The 26,639-nt window shown below is 37.4% G+C and overlaps 1 protein-coding gene across 6 annotated transcripts in view; it reads left to right on the top strand.

The window, feature by feature from the left end:
- pnt (ETS transcription factor pointed) overlaps positions 1–24,899 on the top strand; it is an 81,145-nt gene extending 56,246 nt beyond the window's left edge. For 5 of the 6 annotated variants that reach the window (XM_089590942.1, XM_089590946.1, XM_089590941.1 and 2 more), the window contains 6 exons: positions 539–763; positions 22,627–22,977; positions 23,093–23,383; positions 23,470–23,772; positions 24,314–24,611; positions 24,705–24,899. In XM_089590942.1, the coding sequence (XP_089447068.1) occupies positions 539–763; positions 22,627–22,977; positions 23,093–23,383; positions 23,470–23,772; positions 24,314–24,611; positions 24,705–24,768 (1,532 nt within the window). In that variant the 3' untranslated portion in view covers positions 24,769–24,899. The remainder of the gene's footprint in view (positions 1–538; positions 764–22,626; positions 22,978–23,092; positions 23,384–23,469; positions 23,773–24,313; positions 24,612–24,704) is intronic. The other variant, XM_089590943.1, reaches the window with a different exon arrangement.
- Positions 24,900–26,639: the final 1,740 nt, after the last annotated feature.

Genomic DNA, 26,639 nt, shown 5'->3' with positions numbered 1-26,639 from the left:
ATAAAAAATAGACGAAATAAACGAATAGACCTATTTAGCAGCAGTAGAAATATAGGTAGCATAATATTATATTACACGCGTTTACTATTACCTACAGTATATACATAATATATAGAGGAGGGGGTGGTGCTTTTTTACTCATTGGCTGTATAATAATAATAATAATTATTATTATTATTATACTTATTGGATATTTTTGCGGCATCAACGCTCTATGAAGTGCTCACAGTGCTGACCGGAGAAGAGACCAACTGTGTGTATTCTTATGACAAAGATTAAAAATATATTTTTAGTTTTCAAGCAACTATAATATTGTTGGTAGTTGTATAATTATTGTAGTATAGCTCAAAATCGTCTTAAATCTTATTCCATGGATTGTTGATACAGGTGGGACGTTGCCCCGCATAATGTAATTTTTTAGGTACCTGATGCAGCACAATAACCAACATCGGGGGAAACATTGTACCGAAAAACCTTAAACGTGTGATGACTAAAAGATTCAAAGGGTTGAAACAAAAAATTTTTTTCATTTTTGCAGACGTTGACTTGGAAAAATCGTCGCTGGAGAATATGCCCGCCAACCTGTATGAGAGTGTTTGCGTGCCGGATCTCAACGAATTTCTGAGTTACCAGGCCAACAGCACTACTTCAGTCTCATCCACAGCATCGGAGACCGCCAAGGGACCGTCCACACCCGCTCCGGTGCAGCAGCAGTCTCAGTCGTCTGTCGTGTCCTTGACTCCTAGGCAGTTTCGCAGTGACGGTAAATACAGCACCCATTTCTTTTTTACTTATATTTTTACAAAATTTATGTTTCAATCAACTAATGCGAGCAAAAGCAGGTAATTCCTCAAGCCGTGTAGTCTGTTGTGGTTCATACAAAATTAAGTTAGTACGGAGATTTTTTGCAACAGGTGCGATTTTGATTGCGCGTCGTTGGCAGATATTATTTGTGCGTGTGTGTGTTGACTAGTTAATAATTCACGACCGCACAAGTGCTGATCGCAAAGTACGCGTGGGCGGCTTGGCCTATCACGTGTAGTACCTAGTGTCCACGATGAAAAAGATTATTGTGATATTCACCGCGAAACTAAGTGGGTACGATCATCCTGCTGGGACCCCCTGCGAATACGAAAATTGTCATTGTCGAACTATGGTAAAAAATTATCCTGGACAAAAAGGGGACAAAACACAATAGTGAACTACGGTAAGGAATTATGATAAAGATCGTGGCCAACCCAACTTTCCCGTACTTTTTTTCTTTGCGTACACGAGTTACGAATTTTGTTTTCGGTAACTTACAATGAAATAAAAATATATGATCAGTGCACTCTTCATCATTAAACTTTTGAAGGAATCCGATTAATTTTGCTAAAGAAAAGTGAGATTTTGAAAATCCTCTCTATAGGTATATTTCTATACATTTGGCATCAAATTAAAAAAAAATAAAAAAATAAAAAATTTTTAAAAAAAGTGAAAAATTGGAGAAGGTGCCTATGTGGATGAGTAACCACAATAATTACTTGGAGCAGAAAAATCTTGCATCACTGCTCTATGCTTGGCAAGCTTGTATTGTGAATGAAAAGTATAATGAGTAATAAGTATAAATAGGTATATAGGGTGTAGACAGAAACGATGGGGGAAAGTGATGCATGTACCCACAGGTAGGGAGGCATGTAGAAATTGTGTATAAATTTTACTCTCTCTCTGCATAGTTGGTGATGAGTATTTTTACCTATATTATACTTGTGTTGGCCTATCAATCTGACTCCTTCTACGAAGACTAGTACAACTCAGAATTTTCAATATGATTTTAAATGAAAATTTTTTATTGTTTGCTAGTCTTCGTAGCGGTCGTTAAAGATTATTATACTCTAATAGATGTGGACACTATGACGATATTTATTTCGGTAGTCAGTCAAAATACCTATTCTTGGATTTTCTTTTTTTTTCTTTTTTTCTTTTTTTTTTTTTTTTTTTTTATTGCCATGCCAGCAGAGCAACGATTCAAGTGTACGAGTTGCGCCAACGAGTGTCTGTTGGCGGCTGTGTTTATTTGTCGATTCATTCATACGTCTATGCGTATAGCTCGTCAGATTGTACTATATAGCACTGTTAACCTGATACAATTGTGTATATATGTGCGCGCGCGTGTGTGTGTGTGCGCGCGTGTGCGTGTGTAGATACTATTGAGTACAGCGTCGTTACCCACCATCATCACTTCATCGCAGTTTTGCACAGAATTAATGACGGATGGCTTGCAGGGGAGTTTCAGCAATAACTTTGTGAAACTCGCACCTCCCGGTAATATGGGAAGGTACTTGATGTGTCGCGACTTCCGCTCTTCGTGGTTGTTTTATTGAGTATACCCGTTACACGTGTAGTAGAGCTCTGCGAGTGTTTCGACTTTATTCTTTCCTTACCGCGCTCGAGCTTTCCCAATTTCCCGAAATTTCGCAAACAACGCGTTGCTACCTTTTTGCCTACTATCAATCAAATTTCAGCACTTGTTTGGTAGACGAAACTGTTATTATTATTATTATTATTATTATTATTATTATTATTATTATTATTATTATTATTATTATTATTATTATTATTATTATTATTATTATTACTACGCATGGGGATGGGATGCGTCTCTTTACACACGCGTAACATTCAGAACGATTATTTTAATATTTCCCACGTATAGCAACGTAACATACTCATTGTGAATATTAAGCATACCTGTTCATTGTTCAACCTTTCATTCGTATCCATATACTATTTCGCACACGTCGATTTTACGCTAAATAATAACAACAATAAAAATACGAACATTACGGAGAGCCACAGTGCCAAATTGAGATAAATTTTATTATATTTAATTTTTTTATTTGCATCCCTGCTTACGTACAGTCCGACTATAATTTATAATAATCAAGCCGCACTAGGAATGGACTTAAGAATCAATACGAAAGTACAATTCAATCGACGACAAGCTACACAACCCTATTTTTTTATTCCACTCGCATACAATATTCCTTTTCTTGTTCTTTCTCTTCCTCCCTCCTCCTATTCTTGTATATGTTTAATGTTATTGGCCATGGACGTAACTCGCACCAGTAATAGTCCATACCCATTGACGTTAATACATTTCAATCTACTATTTATGTGCTCGTGTAATTCAAGTATTATAGGTATTCATAAAACCTTGATGAATCCAATTGGCCCATTGACTATCAAACATGCCTGTTACAAATGTGCAGATCTTTTAAATTTTTGGGAGAATGTTTTATATCCTTCAAGCCTCGATGCGCTAATTTTTTTTATGTTTTCCGTACAACTGTCATCATTTGTTAATGTGTTGTAACGCACCGTAGTAAACAATAAGTGTCATCACGCAGTTGATGAACTCTAGATGATGAATAAAGCCAAATACACTGGGGTGGGAGCGACTTCACGTACAAAAAACTTACCGATGGGGTGGGATGGAATTGTACACCGAGCGAACAGTATAATACATGTACATAATATATGTGACATGAAACAATAAGCAGCAAGATTTATAGGAGAAGGGGGGGGGGGGAGGAGGAGGAGAACTAAGGGACATGTAGCTTGGAAAAAAATGATAGTGGTGGTGTGTGACGTCTTTCATGCGGTGTGACCCTGCAATTTCATTGCCGCATCGATGCCGACTCTGATGTCGAAATGATAATACGAGCTGCGCCTACCGATCAGTATATATAGTTAGTTGCTCACTGCTAGTGCATTTTGATGACCGATGGACGCAAGGACTGTTCGTCCCCATTGACTATCAATATACAACATACGGATACTTAATTATATCTACACGGCATATTTATATCATCTTATAACTATACACGTCATGATTTATGCCGATAAAGCTTCGATGCTGCCCTTGAATACTATAAGTGGGTAAAAATGTGTGTGTATACCTACATACACGTACGTAATATTTCTACGTACTACCAGGAGGCAGCGAAACTTGCTATGTTCTTCCGAGTTCCGTTTTTTTTAATACGATGGCTCATGTACGCGCGTCCTCTTCTTACATGCATTCAAAATCCTTAGCTGGTCATCCCTGATTTTCTGAGACGAAACGGGGTCCCATTTCATCCGTCTTGTTGAAAAAAAAAAAAAGTGAGATTTCTCGACTAGGATCATCATCATCGAGTCGCAAGCCACTGGCGCAAAGATTCTGTCTCAGGGCTCGTTGGGGGGTCATTACTTTAGTAAACAATTATTTTATATACCTATTCGATCTATATACTTAACGTAGTAGAAAAGTTTTTCGTCGATCTAACAAAGTATTGGAGGGTCCAGGTAAATTACATATACATCTTAGACATTGGTACACTTTTGAGATACATTTTTTAATTTTTTTTATTTATAGACTCTTTTTGCTTTTGGGCGAATTTCGAGAATTGAATACAATAATACTGGGAATAAAATATGAAAAAGAGCTACTTACTTGATTGAAATTGGAAAATTAAAAAAAAAAAAAAAAAAAAAAGTGGTCTAGATTTTTCCAGAAAAAAAAGATGTGAGCCATTACAGAGTCCCAGCTACCTCCGAGGATGCTTTTTTTCAGTCTCCACATCGTAGAGTGGCCCACACACCATCATAATAATCATTTTGGGAGCACTATTGTGTTTTTATAATAATAATAATAATAATAATAATTTTATATTTATATGTTAAATAGTGAGATACATATCGTGTCCGGGAAACAAAACAATGTGCCACCCACTTGTTGTGGTTGCCTTTTCCTTCAGACTATCATACAGATTTTTACACTATTGTTACAACAATCGGTTACCTTAGGTGAAACCGCCTCGTAAGATTCGCGCGCGCTTGCACGCATCTGTTGCCTTGAAACGAGTACTTATCAGTTAAGTGTAAGCAGTAGGTGGTAGGTACGAGGGAGGAACGGTAGTTCTCCTGAAAACTAAAAAGTGAAAGTCGCATTCTGGGCAAAGAAGGTCTCGTGGGGTAACGCCTATAGGAAGCGCGTAAAGCATCAGTGCCGTGGCAGAGAAGGGGAGGAGAATGGTGTCGAGGCGCTGGAGATAACGACATCGGGCACCAAAGTGGGCGATCTGAAAGGGGAACGATGAGGAACTCGAAGCAGAAAGAAGAGGAGGGTGCATTGAAAAGTGGGAGGCGCAGTATATGTGTATACACATACCTATATATTATACACACGTAGATATTGTAGGCTGGAGCAGAGAGAGTTTTACTCAATGGAAGCCAAGCTTATTTGAGAATACGACACTCGTAGGTAGGTATAATATATATATATATATACATATAGGTACATGTTGCAGACACAACTTATGCACCCGAGGAGGGGAGGGAATCATTCTGTACGCACACCACCAGGACTGCTTATAGTATAAGTATATATTATATACGTATAAATCGCTTGCTCTTATTTATTATATATATACGTATGTATAATGTAGGTGTATATATATACCTACGTGTAGTGTGGGTAAGTAGATACGTAATACAATGTAATAGGGCGAAACTCTTTCTGTACGTATATAGTACGCATACTCACGTGTACTGCAGCACATGTGTTGCGTATAATAAAATACTTGGGCCCTTATAGGTATATATATATAACCGCGCGTGTACGAGTATATGTATATATACCAAGCAAAGCAGGTCCTCACCCTACGGCTTCCGGTTGTAACGCGAGAGCTTTCGGAGTTTGTTTCGTTTCAGAGCAAGACACCGATTGATGCCACCACCACCATTCATATATATACTTACCCATCATCGTTGTCGTGCACCAACGACCGGATCGTTGCCTCTGCTTGCACCAAATGCGACCAAACGCTTACACCAATGATATTATATACTCTGCGCACACACTTCATTTGTATTTGTACCTATATTATAACAACACAATGTGTACGTATACCTAAGTGTACATCATTATACCATAATCATCTTATTGCATATATCCTGCAGCTCTCGCGGTATTAAGTAGGTATACATACATATATATATACACGATATTTTATAATTAACCAATACGTTGTTGCGGTGAACATTCAAAAAGATATAGGGAAAAAAAGAGATACCTACATCACTTGCACAGATGCAGAGAAAAAAAAGGCGCCGGAGTAGTAAAAAGATCTTAACGCGTCTGATGCTGGCTGGTTCATTCGATGGGGCATCACGCGTATCCGTGCACATACTTATACGTGTATATACATTTATTATGTGTTATGCGCTTCGATACCCCTAGCTTGCGTTATGTATTTCTGTCTTCTTATTCGACGACGACGCGACGCCCTACTTACTCGTGACCAATCATTTTGGGAATCAAGTTCTACTTCTGATGCACATAACAATATTATTACATTACATTTACACCATAATATATACACATATACATGTCCATTAAATTTTATTTTTACTGTATGTGACATATAGTAACATACAAGTGTAATGTATGTAATGTTATTATAAACAATCTTATACTGTGTCGTATAATATATTATGTATACCTACCTATTATTACAATATGTTATTTGCTTCGGCTATGCACTTTGCGCCGTTTCGCGAATTCGTAATAATTGTCATCCGTCCCAAGTTGACCGATTACAATATAAGCATATAATAATTATACGGCATCCCATGAAAACTCTTGTCCACCAGTCGCTAAGTACTTCTTTTACTTTGTTGCACCACTTCGTGCCTTACCTATGACAACATTATCGTCTTGCTTGTTAAATTCGGACCAACACAAGTGCGGATATTTTTAATAATTGCATGTCATTCACTCGTGACACAAAGGCAATAAACACATTTGTGATTAATTTGTACAACTGATCATCGTTATAGCCGTATATCACTGAGCAACCCAATTCTTTGAATCAAAGAAAATTTCTTTATCCTCATTCTGTTGAATATTTTCTTTTAATTGAAACAAATTTAGTCGATCCAAAAAAACATTTCGTACAACTAAATGAGAAATTAATAATTAAAAAAAAGAAAATTTTAATTTAATAAAATATTATTTTCAATTAACTTATATTTTTTTACTCATAAGAAAATATTTAACGGAATGAGGGTAAAGAAATTTTCTTTGATTCAAAGAATTGGGTTGCTCAGTGTACCTGCGTGAAAAGTGCATTTATTTATTTATTTACTTATTTTTTTTTATTATATTTGCATGAGTATGTCGCGAAAGCATGTACGCACAATACCTACCTACATGCATATTTGTAGAGTAAGTAGTGGGTTTTTTTTTTTTTTTTTTTTTTTTTTTTTTTACACAAGTAATTCTTGTACGATTGCACATGTGTGAAGACGGGCCGCATGCAGCACCCGCTCTACGTCTCTTGCGATACATATAAGTGTATAATCCTAATTATATACTTGATGCAATATAATGAAAAGATTTGCGAGTGCAGCGTACGTACTTGTGATTTAGAGAATGACTGCTGTAGAAGCAGAGCTGTATCTACACATACTTACAGCAACATTATCAGTGCAGGATGTCATGAATGAAAGACCGTTTGTGTATATACATATTTATGTACCTACCTATGTATGCTATATATTACGTTATATACGTACAGTTATAGATTCACGAGTAGATATTATTATATATACCTGTATACCTACCTACACGTAACGTTACGTACGGAAGGATCGAGTTGTGTTAGTCCGAGCTGACCTTGGGAGTCTGGATATCTCTTTTCTACTCGTTACTGCGTTTAATTCTTTCGTTCCATTCATGATACTTATTTTATGTCCGTCGAGTTTACTTGGAGAACAGTGCGCAAAGAGTCGCGCTGGAACAAAAAAAAAAATATCTCCAAGTATACTTATACCTATAAATGTATAACATACGCGGATCGAGCTTGAAGTGTGTATTGTTTTTGTAAATACAACTTCTTACGAGTTGTCTCATAATATACGTATACATGATCAATATTCTAGAGCCTTGACAAGTTGAATAAAAGTTTTTTTTTTTTTTTTCCAAGGTCACCTCTAAGGTACAAAGATTTTCATCCGTCAGGAGTTACTTAAAAAAATACATGGATAGTACAATTTTTATTTCTTTATTTTTTTATTATTATTTTTTTTTTTCTTAAACTAATGAATAAATCGATCTAACAACGAATAAAAAACACGCATGAAATACTTGGGGACCAAGCCACCGATACGACGATTAGACAAAGAAAGGAGAAGATGACAGATGACAAGCAATTTTAGGAATAAAGAAAAAAAAAAGTTGTTGCCGTGTATCCTGCATGAATGCCCATGTCCCTCTGCATGCACGTATATATTAGTATTTGTTGATTTATCCAGCTCGGAGCGCTCAGATTGGCAAAAATCTATAGTAAATGTATTAAACGTATTACATTGACCACACATTTTGGGAGCACTCCGAGCGCTCCGAGCTGGATACTATTTCAGTTTTTTGTGTGTGTGTGTCGAAAAAATAGCCGCCCACTCCCTTCGTTGACTCAGAGGACCTGCATTAATTATAACTGCTATTCTGCTAATATTATACCTATTCCGTGGATACGTGTAAGGGAGGGGGGCACGTAACGCGTATATGTATATTATAGGCAGGCGCGTCTTCATTGCCGTATGCAGGCATATACGTATGTGTATACATGTACGTGCTTATGTTGTTCGCTTGGGAAAAATGTGTGTAGAACTGTGAACAGTGTGAACTCTCCGAAGCCGAAGGATCGTACATACCTATACACACATATATATATATATATATATATATATATATATATATAGTACGGATGAATAAGAGAGGGAGAGAGTGGAGGAACCGAGTGAGAGTAGCGCGCCACGAATAACGCGCCATATAGCCCATGCCAACGTATACGCGGGTGAGAAGAAGAGGGAGGGATGGCGTTTCCGGCCTCTTCGGTATCACGTGCGAGAGCCACCGCACCGCCAACCCTCCACCTCGTCCCTCGACATCCGGTCTCTTCTCTCTGTCTCCCGGGCTCTCTCTCTTTTTCGCTCGCTCACCCGCCCGCCCGCTCGTCACTGTACGCTGCCATCATGTGTACGGAGACGATCCCGAAAACGGGGCCCCTTTCAAAAATAGGCTATACACTATTATATATAGGCCCATTCGCCGTGGTGGTGATGCGTATACTCACACACGTGACGGCCAACAGCTATATAGGGTTCCTCCTCATTCTCTCTCTCTCTCTCTCTCTCTCTTGTATTTTTCTTTCCTTTTTACCGTGCGATTGCTTCACTGACGAAAAATTGTTGCTTCCGCCATATCCTCCCAGTATGGGCATACATGGGTAGGTACTCCAATTTCTAACGATCTTATTACAGTTTTAAGGTCTTTTCCCCCTCCCCTCCCCCTCTTATACCTTATTCGTGGTATCTTCCCTCGATACGCACGCAATTGGTATGCCATTGGGGCCCTGTTGTATCTTGTATCCTTCGTTTCTACACCTACACCCGATTTGTTCAATATTATTATTTTAGTTGTATCCTTACGTATTCGTGATAAGTTTTTTTTGTTTTTGGATATTAGCACCATCCATACAGAAGCCGTTTCGAGAAAATCAAGGTCACTCAGGGGTTTCAACAAGTAAAATAGTATACATAATGATATTCTGATTAAAATTCTAGTCACCATGAACAGGAAAAAAAAAAAAAAAAAAAAAAAAAAAAAAACTGACTTGACAACAAACTTAGCAAATTGAGCAAATTGTTAATCTGTTATATATTTTAGGTAACAGATTTCATGCGTCACATTTTTTTTTATTTTTTTTTATTTTATTTTTTAATGAATTGGGTATTTCACAAACTTTTATTTTATCGTCACCCCATACGAAAATTAATTAGATTAAAATTTTTCAAGTTGATTATTCCGTGCGAGCAAATAATTTTTTAATTCTTATTAGTAGTAATTCAACAAGCCAATTTTCAAAGTACAAAAGTCGTCGGTACATTATAATGAGAAAAAAAAAAAATCACGTTTCTTGGTAAAATCCAAATAGTATTGTTTTTCATGAGAGTCGAAGTTACGATTGACTTGACAATTCATCAAGCTATCGGTCTTGTAAATTATTAAGGGAAGCTTTCAAGGGCTGTTGTTCTTAAAAAATAAATTACCCTTAACGTCAAGTGATTTAGCGTGATTAAACATGAAAAACAAAAAAGTTGTGGTGCAAGATGTAATATACGAAGCCGTTGCCCTTGTGATCAATCACGTTTTACTGGTATCGTATCCATCTATATCGTTAACTCGCGTTAACTACAGTAACCAGCAGCTTGCAGAACTATTATAGATAATTATATCAACTTAATTCCTGTCCATGGAAGGATCCAAAGTAAAAAGAAGGAAAAGGCAAATATGTATAATATAGATTTTGTTGTAAGAAGTACTTGATTGTATTATATACAATAAGTATATGACTGAGTAGGTTCATCTGGTGGTTGTAGCTGCAAAAGCAATGTAGGTAGGTATACAGCAGCGCACATAATACTTAGTACCTGTACTCAATATAGCAACACACAGCAGCAGGTGGTTATAGTTGAAGGATCTTAGGTAGGGGGATGGAGGCGTTCGCTTCACCCCTCCCGTGGTACTCTTTCGGCGCGGTATCCCCCACCACCGTGTAACACTCCCACTCTCGGTGAATGCGGAACGTGTGTAAGAAGTATATAAGGTATACGTTCTACGGTCGCAACATAGAGGGATAGAGGTAGTAAATAACACGTATAGGTACCCATGGACTACATTATCATGACAAGATATGAGAAATGAAGAGCTGACCGGTGTCGACAATCATGTATAAACGAGTAAGTCTAGATAGAGTACGTGGCTGGTGGGTTAACAACAAAATTAACGACATAATTAATTGAAATTGTCGCGTGGGAACAGGCGAAGTAGACTCGTGACTACCTTATATCTTGTATAAAATTTATCGTGCTTTTCATGCTTACTTGAAAATTGAAAACTTACAGACTCGTTGGAATATCGGAAGTAAGATTGCGGAAGGGTGTGTACGCGAACATACGTATATATACCTAAATATATACAAAAATTACACATCTGCACGAGCAAAGAATCGGTAATAAGTACAGGTATATACTCGGAATATATATATAACTCGGTGTCATGGAGGGAGCAAGGCGAAAGAGGAGAAAAGAAAACAGCAACAGGCGGAAAGAAAGAGAGAGAGTGGGGCACATGATGGGCACACAAGAGAGAGAGCGTAAGTAGGGGTGGCGGTGGTGGCCGCTGCGGCGGCTCCGAGTGAGACCGAGGCTCATCAGCGGAAACGTTCCGTAGCTCCGTCACAGTGACATGCGTGCTCGCGCGTCAAGTGGTTACGATATAAAGGCGCTCGAATTTTCAATTCGCGTTAACCCTAGTTCTGGAAGCAACATGTTACGTTACACCTAAAAAAGTGCATTCCTTGTGCTATATGGCCACATCAGGCACCTTGAATGGACGATTCCGATTTTTCCGTAAAATTTGGTCCAACGAGTTATTAAGAAAGTGCACGCGCACTCAAGATGTTGGTGTTGTTGTTTTGTTTTAATGGTGCATTAACAAATTATTGTGTCTACCGGTAAATTAGCACAACCTTCGTCGATCACAATTTCATATTGTGAGTTTTTTCAATCAGTTTACCTGTTTTTTTTTTTTTTTTTTTTTTTTTTGTTAATTTGTTCGTTCATGTATCATAATAATTAGTACATTGAGAATGAAAATCCGCCTGGCACGAGAAACCTGTCTCGAGGGAAGAGAAAAAAAAAAAAAAATGAATTCAAGCACGAAGACGACAAGTTTTGATTAGTGCAGCCGCTGTGGAGTATTGCACTCAAAAGTGTGGTGTTTTTACTTGTATTCCTCGTAGTCGCCGGAAAAGTGTCATTACCGTTGTTGGCGCGTAGCGTCAGTAAGTAAGCAGGTATATAAATAAAAAAGTGAAAAAAGAAGTTGCCACGAGTATTAATAGTAACGCATAAGCAAGGATACAATACATACAGACCTACTTGTGTATCGGTGGTAGATGAGCCAGAGCAGGGCCTGGCAAGTGTTGCTCGGTCCCTCGCGGGCCGATGATGTTGATCCGCCGGTCCCAAGATTGAGCTTGAGGCCTGTGGCATCTGCAATATTCCGGTGCAGGGGAGTAGGAGTCGCCGCGGGTCAATCGCGGCGCCACGGCGGGCGTCGCGAGCGTCGAGACGCCGGGCTCGGGGCCTACAGCGGCGCCAGGGGGAATCGCAACGAGCTGTACAGTGGCGACGGCGGCTATCGTACCCGCCACTGGGCCTTACGCTTGTAACAACGGCCTTCAACAGCAGCTGTTGCTTCAGCAGCAGCAACAACAGCTGAAGGGTGACATCGACCTACAGCTGGAGCTTCAGCAGCCCTATCAGTCCCAGCTGCTGCCGCCGCCGCCGCCGCAACCCGAAATGGTGCTCTCGATGCTGGACAGCCTCGTGGCCGCGCATGAACCGATTTACGCTGACTACCATCCCTCCTACAATAATCAAGACAGCGCCGCAACGCAGCTGCACCAACATCACCATCATCAGCAGCAGCATCGAAGGCATCTGGCGGTGCAGATACAACAACAACAACAGCAGCAACAACAGTGCAGAAATGGTCCGGTCGTCGCTCCGTCTAGCATGTCTCTTGATGCAACTACACACACACCAGGTATCATCGATAACTCGTTCATATACCACACATCTTTCCCCGGCTCTTTGCAATGACCGTTCGTATGGTCTAGTATAGTTCAGATTGGTTACCCATCAGCAATGAAGATTATACACCCATTTCATACGAGTTAGGGCGCTTATTTATTAATTGTACGTGTATTATGTTGAACTTTATAATTATTATTTAGAAAACCATCCCTGGGCTGGTGTTATGCGGTGAAAATTATCAAGTATAGCGAGAGTGTCACGCTATACATCGACTTAATTAACACCCTGTCGTGTGTATGTGTACCTATTTTTCATCCCTTCATTGACAGCAGACGTGCACACGCCAATTAAAAATGAGTTTTTCGAGGCTCACTTTTTTGTGCAGTAAAACATTTTTCGATATTTCTTAGACATTGGCATAATAATAATAATAATATCGTACTCTCCCACGGACGTTTAGAGATTGGAATTAAAATTTTTTATTTATGGATCAATTCAAGTTATAACTCCGACCGCCTCTCAATTCTTTGCTGAAAAATTCGCCAAGTTTAAAAATATCTTGAGCTTTTGATAATTTTTAACTATAAAATGTACTTGGAGTTCAACAAAAAATAAATCATGGAGTAAATTATTTTCGTACAACGAGCCACCAGATAATAATCCCAAGAAATTTTTATCATTTGTAAATTGGAAAAACGCGAAAAAATTGATCATCCTCTTTTCTGTGACTAATGTAAAATACAAGAGCCCGCTTTAGTAAATGAGTTTTCCCGAATTTTTCCACACGTTTTTTTAAGCGTGGAACATAAAAAAACATGGGACAAAAGTTTTCTGTGGAATCTGATGTGTACGTATGGAAAACGTGCGTGGCGTTGCTATATATATATATGTACCTATACAAGTACGTCGATTCTCATGAGTCGATGGGACCCGCGTGTTCACATTAAGTAATATACATATTAGTGACTCCCTCGGTTCGGTTGGAGTATAAGTGTGTACACTGTGTACGTATGGGTACATAGAGCTGTCTCGCTCTCGCTTCCGTTTCCGCTGCGCAGGGTAGCTGGCCGGCTGACTGGTCCCGCACGGGACTTTCAGAGTAGTATAGGCAGGTATATATATATACGCGCGTGCACGCCGTCTTCTCTCACTTCTTATAGGTATAAGTATACCTATACGTATTTCTCCTTTTTCTGCGTCGTCTTCTTTTTCTCTTCTCTGCTCTCATAGGAAGGTGTATATATATATATATATATATATATATATATATATATATAGTAAGTAGGTAAACTAGGCTGCGGTGTGCGCGAGCTCTGCTTGGGGAAACTGGAGATATGTGAATGAGCTGCAAGCAAGCAGTCTTCCCTGCGGCCTTTTGTGAATGAAGCCAGCTCTCGTGCCTCAGTGGCCTTCCTTCGCATATAAGATCTACCTATACCAACATTATGTGTATCCTCCCATCGCCCAGCATACTTATGTGTTGTATTGTGCGTGCGGACACATGGGAATTAATCGTCCGCTTCTTACCTATATAATATTTACTTGTGTATACATTGTATACTATGTACTCATTCGTGTCTTTAAAATGTTGGAAGGCTGAAAATACTACTTGCATATTATATTCCCTTTTCATGCAATAATGCATTATTTATTATTATTATTATTTTTATTATCTCTATTGGCAAATTACTTTTTCTTGTAAGGCACATATTGCTCCCATTGGAAATAAGAATTTCGACATTTTCTGATTAACCGATACTGACATTTAAAAATAAGAAACAAGACGAGTAGTCGTACTGGACAGTTACCGAGGACAGATTTTTCGTAATTTTTCGTAATTTTTCATGCCAAGTCACGCAGAAGGGGGGAAAAAAAATTACCAACAAGCTGTGTTCGTGAGTTGTTTTGGAGCTTCAGGAATAAGTAAATCATGTATAGGTATTTAGAATCTGAAGCTGCGCCGTCACTGAACGTAAAACTCGCGAATGGTATATTGTAGGCATATATACCTACAGGCGTGCTTTCCTCGATATCTTTAAAGTACGCCTAAGTACCGCAAACAGTGTGTGGACGTGTTATTTTCTTTGAAAGCGCATCACCGGAGATTTAAATGCCAATAGCGGTATTCCTCATCAGAGATGTTTCTTCAATTTGCCGATAAAAAAAAAAAAAAAAAAAAAAAAAGGTGACTACAAGTTCACAAAAGTTAACCGTTCGTTCACAAGCAGTAAACATTTGTGTCGCCGAAAAAGAGCTTGGTTTGCAAAGGTATCTTGAACAATAAATAGTCCCTCGAAGCCCAACTGCTTGATGAAATCGGGAAGAAATTAGTTTCAAACAGAATACGCAACATTTCGTGATTTGTAAAAAAAATAAAATAAAATATAAAACAAACTATATTTAATCAAACACGTGACCTGTCATGAGCAAACGTTGGCAAGGGAAACATAAAAACGGGGGTGCGCACCGAAAGGGTAATATGTTCCGAAAAATACATATTTTTAAACGGAAGTACCTAATTACAATAAATCCGTTGGTCCAAATGTTTCATTGTATTTTTTTATCCCTACTTTTTAACGAGTAATGATGTTTGGCTGGGATTTTATCGTCGACTCGGTTTCAACTTTCATTATAATTAACGACTGAGCTACTATTCATAAATTTAATATTATTTTAATATATTCGTTTTTTTTTTTTTTTTTAGACTTGTTGTTTTTGCCGTGGTATTATTTGAGAGTTAATTTAAAGTCATCAATACGGACCATGCAACGCTGAAATAAAATCTTATGTTATACATTGCTCTTGAAACATACATTTTAAATTAATTTTTTTATTACTTCAAGTTCAAAATCTATTTTTTTTTGTCTACGAGCAGTATAGAAAAATGTTCGGAATTTCCGTTCGTAAAACATGTCGAGTTTAATACATCAGCTTCACAAAGATCGGACACGCGAAGCTACCTTTGGTTCAAATTTATTTAAATAACAGTTGCTCGAGTCATTCGAAAAACTTGATTTGGCACGTATATACATGTAATTGTAACCATACACGACGGGAGTAATGAGAGCTATTCATACCACCTTATGTATCATTAGGTACTTCTATGCATGTATGGGTCGTGCTTAGAACAATTGGAATCAAACGTTACATCAAACGGAAAATACATGAATTTCCTACCATACCGATTGATTAAAACACACTCAAAATCTTATGATGGGAAATAGTAAATGATGTTAAAATGAATCAAACGAAGGAGGAAAAGAAAAAAAAGAAAATGAAAAACAGCTGCACCACGGAATCACTTTCAGTTTTCATTGGGCAGTATGTATTTAGCTCTACAGGGGTACATGGGATAATCCATAAAACTTTTAATTGTGGGGACATAAATTTCTTTATTTTAAACACGCTATAAGAGTTATAAACAGTGCTTGATTAACACATTAACATTGTTAATTTTTTAACGTGCTCAATTTTTAGTTTATGGCACCTAAATTTAATGCAACGACAGAAATTTACAGAATATACACGTTGATATGAATACGTAAGTTCAAATGATTGAATGTTAGAGGTTGCGTAAATTATTCTGAGTAGCAATTCTTCGGCCATCCTGTAGAAACAATCGAGGAAAAAATGTAAATCCACCCCTGCAATTTCATTTATGCAGCTTTTATCATTTTATACTTGGTGGATAAATAAATTTGTGTTTGTGGTTGAATATTAATTTGCAAAGTCATAGCGAGAAAACAGGTTTTTTTATCTTTGCATCAGCTTAATTGACGGTAAAAGAATTGGACATTAACTACTACAACGTCTATTTCACACAAAATATTTAGGACTATCGGACTCTTCTTGTTTTAGGCTCAAACATTACGTAGCACAAAGAAAAAGAGAGCTTTTGTGTGGTAGCACTCATTGTTCCGGTGCTGGTAAAAATACGTGGCGCCTCTATGGGACAGTTGTGCTTGAATAAATGGCACGAAAAAACATTAAAAAAGTAATATCAAGAATTACTGGTCAGCTTTTAAGATCTGAGTTTCCATGCAATTGGTTGTATTCACGAGCAGTAAATCTGAATCCTAAAACAGCAAGTTAACACATGGCACACCTGACGCGTGATTGAGAAAACAAAGCGTGAATAAGTGACCGATTGTTAAATGATTTTATGATTCATATTTCCGGCAGTAACACTTGAGTAATATCGAGCGAGTAAAAAAACAAATAAAAGGGAAGAGAAGAAAATATCACGCGTGTGTGCTGACGGAGAATTTAAAGTGTTCTTTGAGAAGTCTTATCTTAGCATGGATGTACATAAGTAACCATATAACGCACGAGTCAAATTGTAAGCTTTAGGCGACCCTTTGCCACCCATAGGTAGGAGTGCGAGCCCCCCCCTCCTTAAAAAAAAGATTCCTCAAATTTAAAAGTAGAGAGAGAGAGAGCTGTATAGAAACGTGTAACAAGTAGAGTGTCCGTGTTATAGTTACATTATGCGTTGGTATCGTGGCCACACCAAGTAAGTATACCGCCGCTGCTACTTTTAAAATAAGCAGCAGCTGCTGATTGTACATGTGTAACTATATATATGGCGCGCCGCGACCAAGAAGAGGGAGCGAAAGACATATACAACAGTGGCGTGTGCCCTACGGCGCGGCCCTTTGCTTGCTGTTCTCTCCCCCTCTCTCTTTTTTAAGCCGATAGAGCACCTGTTCTCTTCGGGCTCTTTTCCTGATCCCTCAGCCGTTCACGAGTTAGGATGTCGTTACACTGCTGTTGTTTTTCTACACACACACACACACACACACACATATATATATATACACTAGTGGGGCTAACGCCCCCCTGCGCCCTCCGCGCGCCAACCCCCCCACTAACAGATTGAGTAGACAAATTAACGACATTACTCGTGTACTTATCAATGCAGGCTGAAAATTAGTTCACAACAGCAGAATACGTGACTCACAAAGGAGTTGATAAAACATATTACTTAACATAATTAAATTAACATAAATTTTAATTTTCCAATAGTATTTTGAAATAATATTGGAGAGGCTCTTCCATTACACGAATTAAAATTAAAAATAAATGCTATAGTAGTGTTAATAAGAATTTTAAGTATATCAGACGGTCTCTGTAGAGGCACAAGATTAAAAATAACAAAATTATTTAAGTATAATATAGAAACAGAAATAATTATGGGAGAAAAAAAAGCAAAGTTTATATTCCTAGAATAACATTGAATTCTGGTACCTTATTATCATTACCTTTTGTCTGCTAAAGAAAACAGTTTCCCTTTGTATTAGCATGTTCTATATTTATTAAAAAATCAGAAAAACAGAGTTTTGATTCTTTAGGATTGTATATTAAAAAACCTTTATTCTCTTACGGACAATTATACGTTGCTTTATTAAGATGTAAGAATCCAAAAAGAATTTTTATTCAAATTGCATCCGAGAATAAATCAGAAATTAAAAATATTGTTTAGCTAGAAATTTTTCAGTAATTCAAAAATATGTAACTTTGAAGATCGTCACATTAAAACAGACGTATGTTAATTCATAAAAACCATGAAAAACAAATATGTGAAAAATGTGGAAAGGGTTTTAAAAGAACAGATGGGTTAAAATGACACATAAAATGTCACAACATTAAGCTAACAGAATGAATTATTGTTTTAAAAGCTTAATTGTGTTTGTCTATTAAATTATACCCCCTCCTGAATTCTGTCTTTTACTTAATAAAGTCCTCAAGTAATCAAGAATTTTATATTTGGGTAAAGTAGACATGGACCAGAAAGAGATTTGAAAGGTAAAAGTTCAATCAAGTTAAACAAATAATGGTACTTCAGAGACATATAGTGAGTAAGGGGAAGCGAATAGACAGAGGGAGACCTATGATCAGTGACTTAGAAAAAATCCTAAAAACGAGGTACGACTTAGGTATTAAATTCCGTATATTTTTTAACATTTATGATGGTAAAACATTAAATAAATAAGTATTTTATTGGGGTGGAGGTGGAGGGGGAGCGAGGGGTAGCGGGGGGAGCTCACTCAAATATAATTTGATTAAAAATGACGTTAAAACAAGCAAATAACTACGTAAATCGAGGGGGAGCGGGGCGGGGCTGAGACTCACTTTCGCCAATACAACTATATATGTGTGTGTATATATATAATACACATGTAACGCATGCTGGCTCGCTAAGAAACTCCTGCATCACAATCACCTTGTCTCCTACTCTCTTTCGCGTGTCGTCTTTGCCTATATTTATAATATCATACATAAGATACATACTATATATTTTATAATTCTTCCTTATACCTATAAATGAGTTTAAAACGTACCCATACCTATTACTTTGTCGGCAATGTAAAAAGACAACGCTGCAAAAATTATGTATGTGATTAATTACATCGCTATGTACATGATGCAGGATCTTTGTCTTATTCACTGTTATGAGAATCATTATACTTCTGGTCATCAAAAATTTTTTTAGTTTTTAACGTCGGTTTACTTCCGGTAGGCTGGGAAATGTTGTGACCTCCCGTGGTTTGGCACCTGACGCATCGAGGTGAAAAAATTCAAAAAGTATAACAGCATCACCATTGATCACCAAAAATAAGCTTTCAGCAGTTTGCAAATATCCTATTGTTTGGTCGATAAATGTGTTTCAGTAAAGGATACTTTTGTATTCCGTATACATCAGCTACTTATACTCCTCAAGACTGCTTATATTTTTTATATGCTATTTATCTGCTTGACCGAAAATGGTGGCAGTGAATGACTGGTCAATAATAGTCTATTGATGAGAAATGGTATCGAATACACGTAGCTGATGTATAAGATGAAAAATGAATTTTTAAGGATGGCTACTGAAAGCATCCTGTTATAATGCACGGAATGTAAAAGTGTCACTTACTGAGACACATTTATTGACCGAACCATAGGATATTTGCAAACTGCTGAAAGCTTATTTTTGGTGGTCAACGGTGATGCTGTTATATTTTTTGAATTTTTCACCTCGACGCATCAGGTGCTAAGCCACGGGGGAAGAGGGCGTCATTCGCCGTGCACCCATTGCGCCATCATCATCATCATCATCATTAGGTATCCGCATATTTATTTTAAAAGTAATAAAATACAGAAGATGTTCTTCGCATCTGGCCGACTGGATTGGTGTAATAATTAATTCATTAAAATTGGTTAACAATCGTTAGGAAAGAGTTACACCGAAGATCTAAAGTGCAATCACTTGACTCAGGTTTTTGTTACAACTTTTCTCTTTCATTTTTTTACAACTTTATTAGACTTGAATATATAAACCCATTATTATTTTTCAGCAGTATGAAAAAACCTACCTATATATTGTATCACATTCTTCGAAAAATTTTTTTACATTAAACAATTAATTCATAACTCAAGAGCTCAACAATAACTAATATGATCTCGAAACAAGCTGCTAAATTCATCCGAAAAATATACCTACTACATATTTATATACAAAGCACAACCAATACCTATACGTCAAACTAAATGGTATTATTCAATACTTAGTTTTATGATTACTATTTGTAAATCTATTGTGATTGCTATTAATTAATTTTATATTTCGCTGGTACTTTTCGTTTGAAGCACAATATTCTAATTACTAAATAATCTTGTTAATAACCATGTGAATTCTTTGTCGGCTGTTACTCATTTTATTCGTTTGTATTATTTATACGTACGTATGTATACAAATACACTTTAATTTTTTTTTTTTTTTTTTTTTTTTTTTTTTTTTTTCATGCTTCTTTATTATACCTGCGCAATTTATATTTTATCTTGCTCTCTTTAAATGTCGTTAAATTTATTTGCAAATATGCGGGTTGAAAAAATGTAATGTATATTGCGTGCTTACCAGTGAAGAGTTACACGTCTAATTTAAGCAATCTTTTGTAGGGAAAAAACGCGCAAGTCCAAACCAAGCTAAGAAAATTTGCATCTGAGAAAATTTACACGGCTATTATTGCAACCCAAAAGTTGATGAAAAAAAATCTGTTTAACGCTAGACAAATCATTGTATGATTAATTGCCCACGGGTTGTTTTTCAACGGTAAAAGTAGTAAGAAAAAACTGTACCCGCAGTTTTCCGATTCCTCGACATCGACAACTCGCATATTATCGAGGAACAGCCGTAAGTGCAAATAATTTACATGCTTTGGGAACGCGGAAAACAACGTTGCGTGCGCTTTTTGATGTACCTACCCATTGATAAATGTGAATCGGAAAGCATACTCTCACAAGTAGGTATATATTTATACAATCAATGGTGGATATAGCCCATGGGATCTATTTTTCTGCGCAGACGTGCTACGAAACAAGTGTAAAATATTTTTAATGGATCTGAAAAATTACGTTTACATGCCGATAAGATGCGTAAAATGAAATAAGCACTATACGGTCGGGAGTAAACCGAGGAAATGAATTTCCCGTTGTAAGTATAGGTCGGTGTTGTACCTACATAAGAGCGCAAGACAGATAAATACAGATATAGGTATGTACGAGTAAGTAGACTCAAAAAGGTAGAATGTTGATGTACACAAAACACATGTATAGAGGAATTTGAGATACGCTCTGGATGCGACGCGAGATGGAAAGAGTGGCCGAGGAGGTCCCGATAGGCGGAGTCTGACCTCGCCAATCGACGATTTGCGCCGCCCCCAAGCGCTTCACCCCCGCGAGCACGCGCTCTCTGCCGCGTAATGTACGACCAGCCGAGGTCGGAGTGCATGCGAGTCGAGCTCTCTCTCTCTCTTTCTCTCTCTCTGATGTTGTCGGGACGCCTTGCTCTCTCCACTGTTGTTCCGCGCGCGCGCGCGCGCGACCGCCTGTATATATAGGTACCGACGAAATGCCGGAGAACGCTGCGACGATATACTATTACTTATGTACGGCCTCTTGTACATCGCATGGAGAATATTCTCGTTCTAGTACGTGTATAAACTCATGAAACATTTACCATGCATGTGTTACCAATAAATAATAATTAACACGATCAATCATAATATATTGTATCATTGGCACAGTCAATATTACTGTTATTATGGGAGTGCGTGTTTTTTTTATCTCTTTATTACCCCTGCTATAAAAACGGATTCAAGTCGATTCAAAACTAATCGACTTGAATAGGTCCAATCGGCTCACACGATTTTGTCGATTGAAATGAATCGATTATAATGGGACTTTTGGATATTTTCATTTTCAATCGACTTTAATAGGCATTTTGGATCTGGGCAAGTCAATCGGTTTCAATAGGCAAAAGTGATACTGAAGTCAATCGACTTGAATCGACATTTTGGACGGGAGCAAGTCAATCGGCTTTAATAGCAGATTTTAGAGTCCATTTCAATTTTCAATGCACTATTTATTTTAATCAGCTTTTAATTTAATTGAATACGTACTATACTTTGAGTACGTACCTACAAACCATGTTTCACAGCGATTATGGCACAGTCATATAAATATATCAACAATAAAATATAAAAAATATCCATTATTCCCAGAGTTAAAATGAATACTCATTTGGCTGATAATTATTTAAATATTTTCGTCGTTTTCGTTGCAATTTTTATCTTTGATTACGCTCTCAGTTTAATTGGCTCCTGTGTTAATTGTCCCCTTGGTTATTTGTTGCTCGGCCCAATCTCGTCACTTTTTTCCTCCCAATCGTCGATTTCCGATTTTATCCGATACCGCAGGTCGATTTCACATTTCTCCTTGAATTTTTGATAAATTTTTTCCCTCAAATTGTGTTTGAAAAGATAAGGTAAAACAAATGAATTAGCAGACTACACCAAATTTAACAGTTTCGGGTAAAAGGTGAACATACCTATGTTACAAAAGCATTTGTCAGCAAGTGAGTGAGTAAGGCTCAAGCATCTGGTGTTTACTTTGCAGGAGGTTACCACCATTTACGCAGTCCCGCCTGCAACCAGCAGGATCAGCCACAAGACAGCCGGCGCAGGGAAAATTCGCCTCAATCGCAATCGAGTAGCAACGGCTCCCAGCAGCACCCCACGTCCACGGCCTCTGCTGGCCTGACGCCCCAAACTCCATCTGCCAACTCTAATGTCACTAACAACAACAACAACAACAACAACAACAGCAGCAACAACAACAATAACATTACCAACAACAACAACAACAACAACAGCACGCACAACAACAACAACAACAACAACAACAACAACAGTACGACCAGTAATGCCTACATCCACCTGCGGAATCTCAACCAGCTCAAATCGGAGTGTGAGTACATGCGCCTCATATGTTATTCACATTTTTTTTTCACGATTCCTTTATATATTCTAATTATATTATTGTTTTTTCTTTTTTTAAATGTAATTAAACGTATTGTTTGCAGCAGCGTACGCGAATCACCAGGCTCCGAGCAATGAGCAGCAGCATCTACAGGCTGCCAATAATGGGGAGATCGATCTGAGGTCCTCGGTCGGCCCGGGAGCTGACAACTACCTCAACCCGGCCCATTACTCGGGCTATGAGGAGCCAGCGGATTACCACGGCCTCGGTGGCCACGAGCACCATCCTGGCCACCCCTACGGCCTCGACGGCTCGCCCGAGTTTTACGGCCAGGCCAGTGGCATGCAACTCGAGCCCAAATACCAACCACCGCCCTTCAAGAGCTACTCTCGTGGTGAGTTTTTTTTTTTCTTTTCTTTCTCCCTTTGTAATGCATGCGCGATCCGAGCATTTATTTTTCTCTCTCTCTTTCTTCGGTAGGTCGTTACCATGACAGTTACAGCGAGGGTGGCTACGGTCAGTACGACTCGGCGCCGTTTCAGACCGTGCCGGGTAGCACCGGACCGGGTAGCGGTAGCGCCAACGTGCCCAGCGGTGTCGGTGAACAATGGAGCGTCGGGCCCACAGCTGACCATCTGGCCCATCACCAAGCAGCCTTTCTCGCGGGTCTTGGGCCTCGGGATCCCGCCAATGCTTCGCATCATCCCTCGTCCATGGGCAACCAAAATCCGGACCATCAAAAGCCACCCTTACTGCCCAGCGCCATGCTCGCTGGATACGCCGGTCAGTTAAATGTTGAAACATCCTGTTATTAAGTATACTGATGCAAATCTACTTTCCTCGGTTGCTTTCAACAAGTTCGATGCCTCGGTTATGATTCAAGTTTCTACTGTAAATTTAAAAAAATTTAATTATATTTTTTTTTTTATTCTAATCCATGGGCATATTATACACTATATGTATATTTATACTTAACTGTTGAAATAAAAACTGAGGCATTAAAAGGGAGAAATAGGTATCGCTGTTACGTTCGTTCGCATTTTTTGTAAAAATTATCCTGGAGCATAATTGCTGACATAGTTGAATGTTAACCTTGATTACAGTAGAAATGAGTTCAGTAAGTCTCGTACATCATCTCTCGATCCGAAAGTCAGTAATATTCGTTTAATTATATAAACAAATAACAATATTTAACACGTATTCCTATTTTATCAATAAAATCTTCAATACTAGATAGTATGTTCGTGTCCTCTGTCAGATGTGATATAAATTAATTGTTTTTAATCTCTATGATCGATATTATTATTTTTATGTCTCATTGTAGGAGGCGGGCCCTGCTTTACGGGCTCAGGTCCCATCCAGCTTTGGCAATTCCTTCTCGAGCTGCTTACCGACAAGAGCTGCCAGGGCTTTATATCGTGGACCGGCGACGGATGGGAGTTCAAGCTGACCGACCCGGACGAGGTGGCACGTCGCTGGGGCATCCGAAAGAACAAGCCCAAGATGAATTACGAAAAGCTCAGCCGCGGTCTTCGCTACTACTATGACAAAAACATTATTCACAAAACAGCCGGCAAGCGTTACGTTTATCGCTTCGTCTGCGATCTCCAAAGTCTTCTTGGGTTTGTTATTCCTCTTAAACTTTATATTCCAATAAAATTCCTCAAACCTCATTGACATTTAAATGTCTTGTCACGCAACATAATTTGTTACAGTTACAGTCCAGAAGAATTGCACGCGATGGTGGATTTGAAACCCGAGAAGAAAGAGGAAGACTGAACTATCCAAACTTTTTGGGACTATGTTATTGAAGCACCGAAGAGATAAGTTTCGATGACGATGATCGGACGTGGCAACCTATTCTTCGGCTATGGATTATATAGTTTAAACAAGAACAAACATTCTTTCAACTACTCGTGTGTAATCGCGTTTTCTTCATTAAAAAAAAAAAATAAAAAAATAAAAAAATAAAAAAAAAAAAAAAAAAAAAGAAGAAGAGGTAGGAGAGTATGAAGTGTAGAAAAAAAATGTATGCGAGTGCGATATATTGTTTAAAAGGTGGAAAAATGAATGGAATATGCCGCATTTCAGTGTTTATGGACTAAATTCAAAGGAAAAGAAAAAAGTAATAGTACAGAGAAATTTGAAAATGTTGTAAGATTTGCCGTTCTTCTAGTTTTAAAATACAATTTTTGACGTGCAACTCAAGCAATCAATGGCCCTTACTCTACAAAAGTACATTCCGTTCCTGCTTTCTCTACTTTTTCTTCTTTTTTCTCTAAATAAAAGAGATGAAGAAAGAAAGAAAAAAAAAAAATTATTAATGCAATGAAATTGAATCGGTCGTATGTACCAAAGACAGGGTCCGTATACCATTGGTGCCTCAAAGTAATAAGCTAAAATGTGAAATCTTTTTTTTTTTTTTTTTTTCGATCGACGATCGATTTGCCACATAAGATTTTAGAAATATTTATGTAAGAGTAATTTAAAGACAGTTTATGCACATACATGCACACACATATATATTTATATATTTGTATATGCATATACATAAATAAATATATAAATGTGTGTATGTGGCATACTATATAAAAATATATGTATACATATATACATATATTTAAGTTTACGTGATTTTTAAGCACTGTGGCATCGATTTATCAATGATGCATCTAAATTATTTATGGCGCATCTTTTTAATACGTGTGTTATTATATCTCGTTGATAGATGACACGATATGTGATTGTTATGACTTTAATTTTACTACAATAAAATAATATACCAATATTTTATGTTTGATTCTTGATGAACCTACTCATATAAATTTTGCTTTTACAGTGTGTAAAAATGATCTCTCTCTCGATTATGTCAATAGGTTAATAATTGAATATGAAGTAACTATACAAAGAAAACATATTGTATTCATTAGCATAATTTCTATATTATCAACAGCAGTATACCATATCTATTGTTGGTATTTCTTGTTGCAAATGCGCGGGTAACTAATCATGGCGTATTACATTGAGTGTAATACATATTAAATAAAAATTTTTTATTGTACTGTAACTGTTACTGTTATTATTATTATTTATATTATCATCATTGTGTACTTTGAAAATTTTTGGTATTGTGTAAATGTTAAATTTTTTTTATTTTATATTTGTTAAGAATTATATTTTATACTCAAAATAAGTCTTAAAATTTTGATAAAATATACATCTTCGTAAACGACAGAGTTCAAAATTTTCGTTGATACCGCAACAACTTGTACCTCTATGAATAACTGGTTGCCCGTACGAAAGGGGCACGTCGCAAGCAGTATATAATCTGACAACGTATTTTGTATTTTTGAACCACCGGTACTTAACATAAAAAGAGTAAATATACGTAGAATAGTTACAAGTATCGCGGTAGATTTATGTGTTACAAAGCCATGTATTGCTCAATGTTACTCACTTGCAAATAAATAATGGATATAGTTATTAACATGATAATAGCTAGGGAAATGTTGAATAAATAGAAATTGGGTGCATTGTTGGATGAAAAATGTCGACGTTATGAGTTTTTGGTATGGTGTGTGTAGAGTACGTATACATTTAAGTAATCATTGCATGACTGAGATAAGAATAAAAGGCAGCGGAAAAGTGAG

This window comes from Copidosoma floridanum, unplaced genomic scaffold (genome assembly GCF_036245765.1).
Source record: "Copidosoma floridanum isolate Cflo_tuat_1 unplaced genomic scaffold, Cflo_Japanese_pri ptg000013l, whole genome shotgun sequence".
Taxonomy (NCBI): Eukaryota; Metazoa; Arthropoda; class Insecta; order Hymenoptera; family Encyrtidae; genus Copidosoma; species Copidosoma floridanum.
The sequence above is the reverse complement of the archived record's forward strand: the minus strand, read 5'-3'. Positions and strand labels throughout refer to the sequence as shown.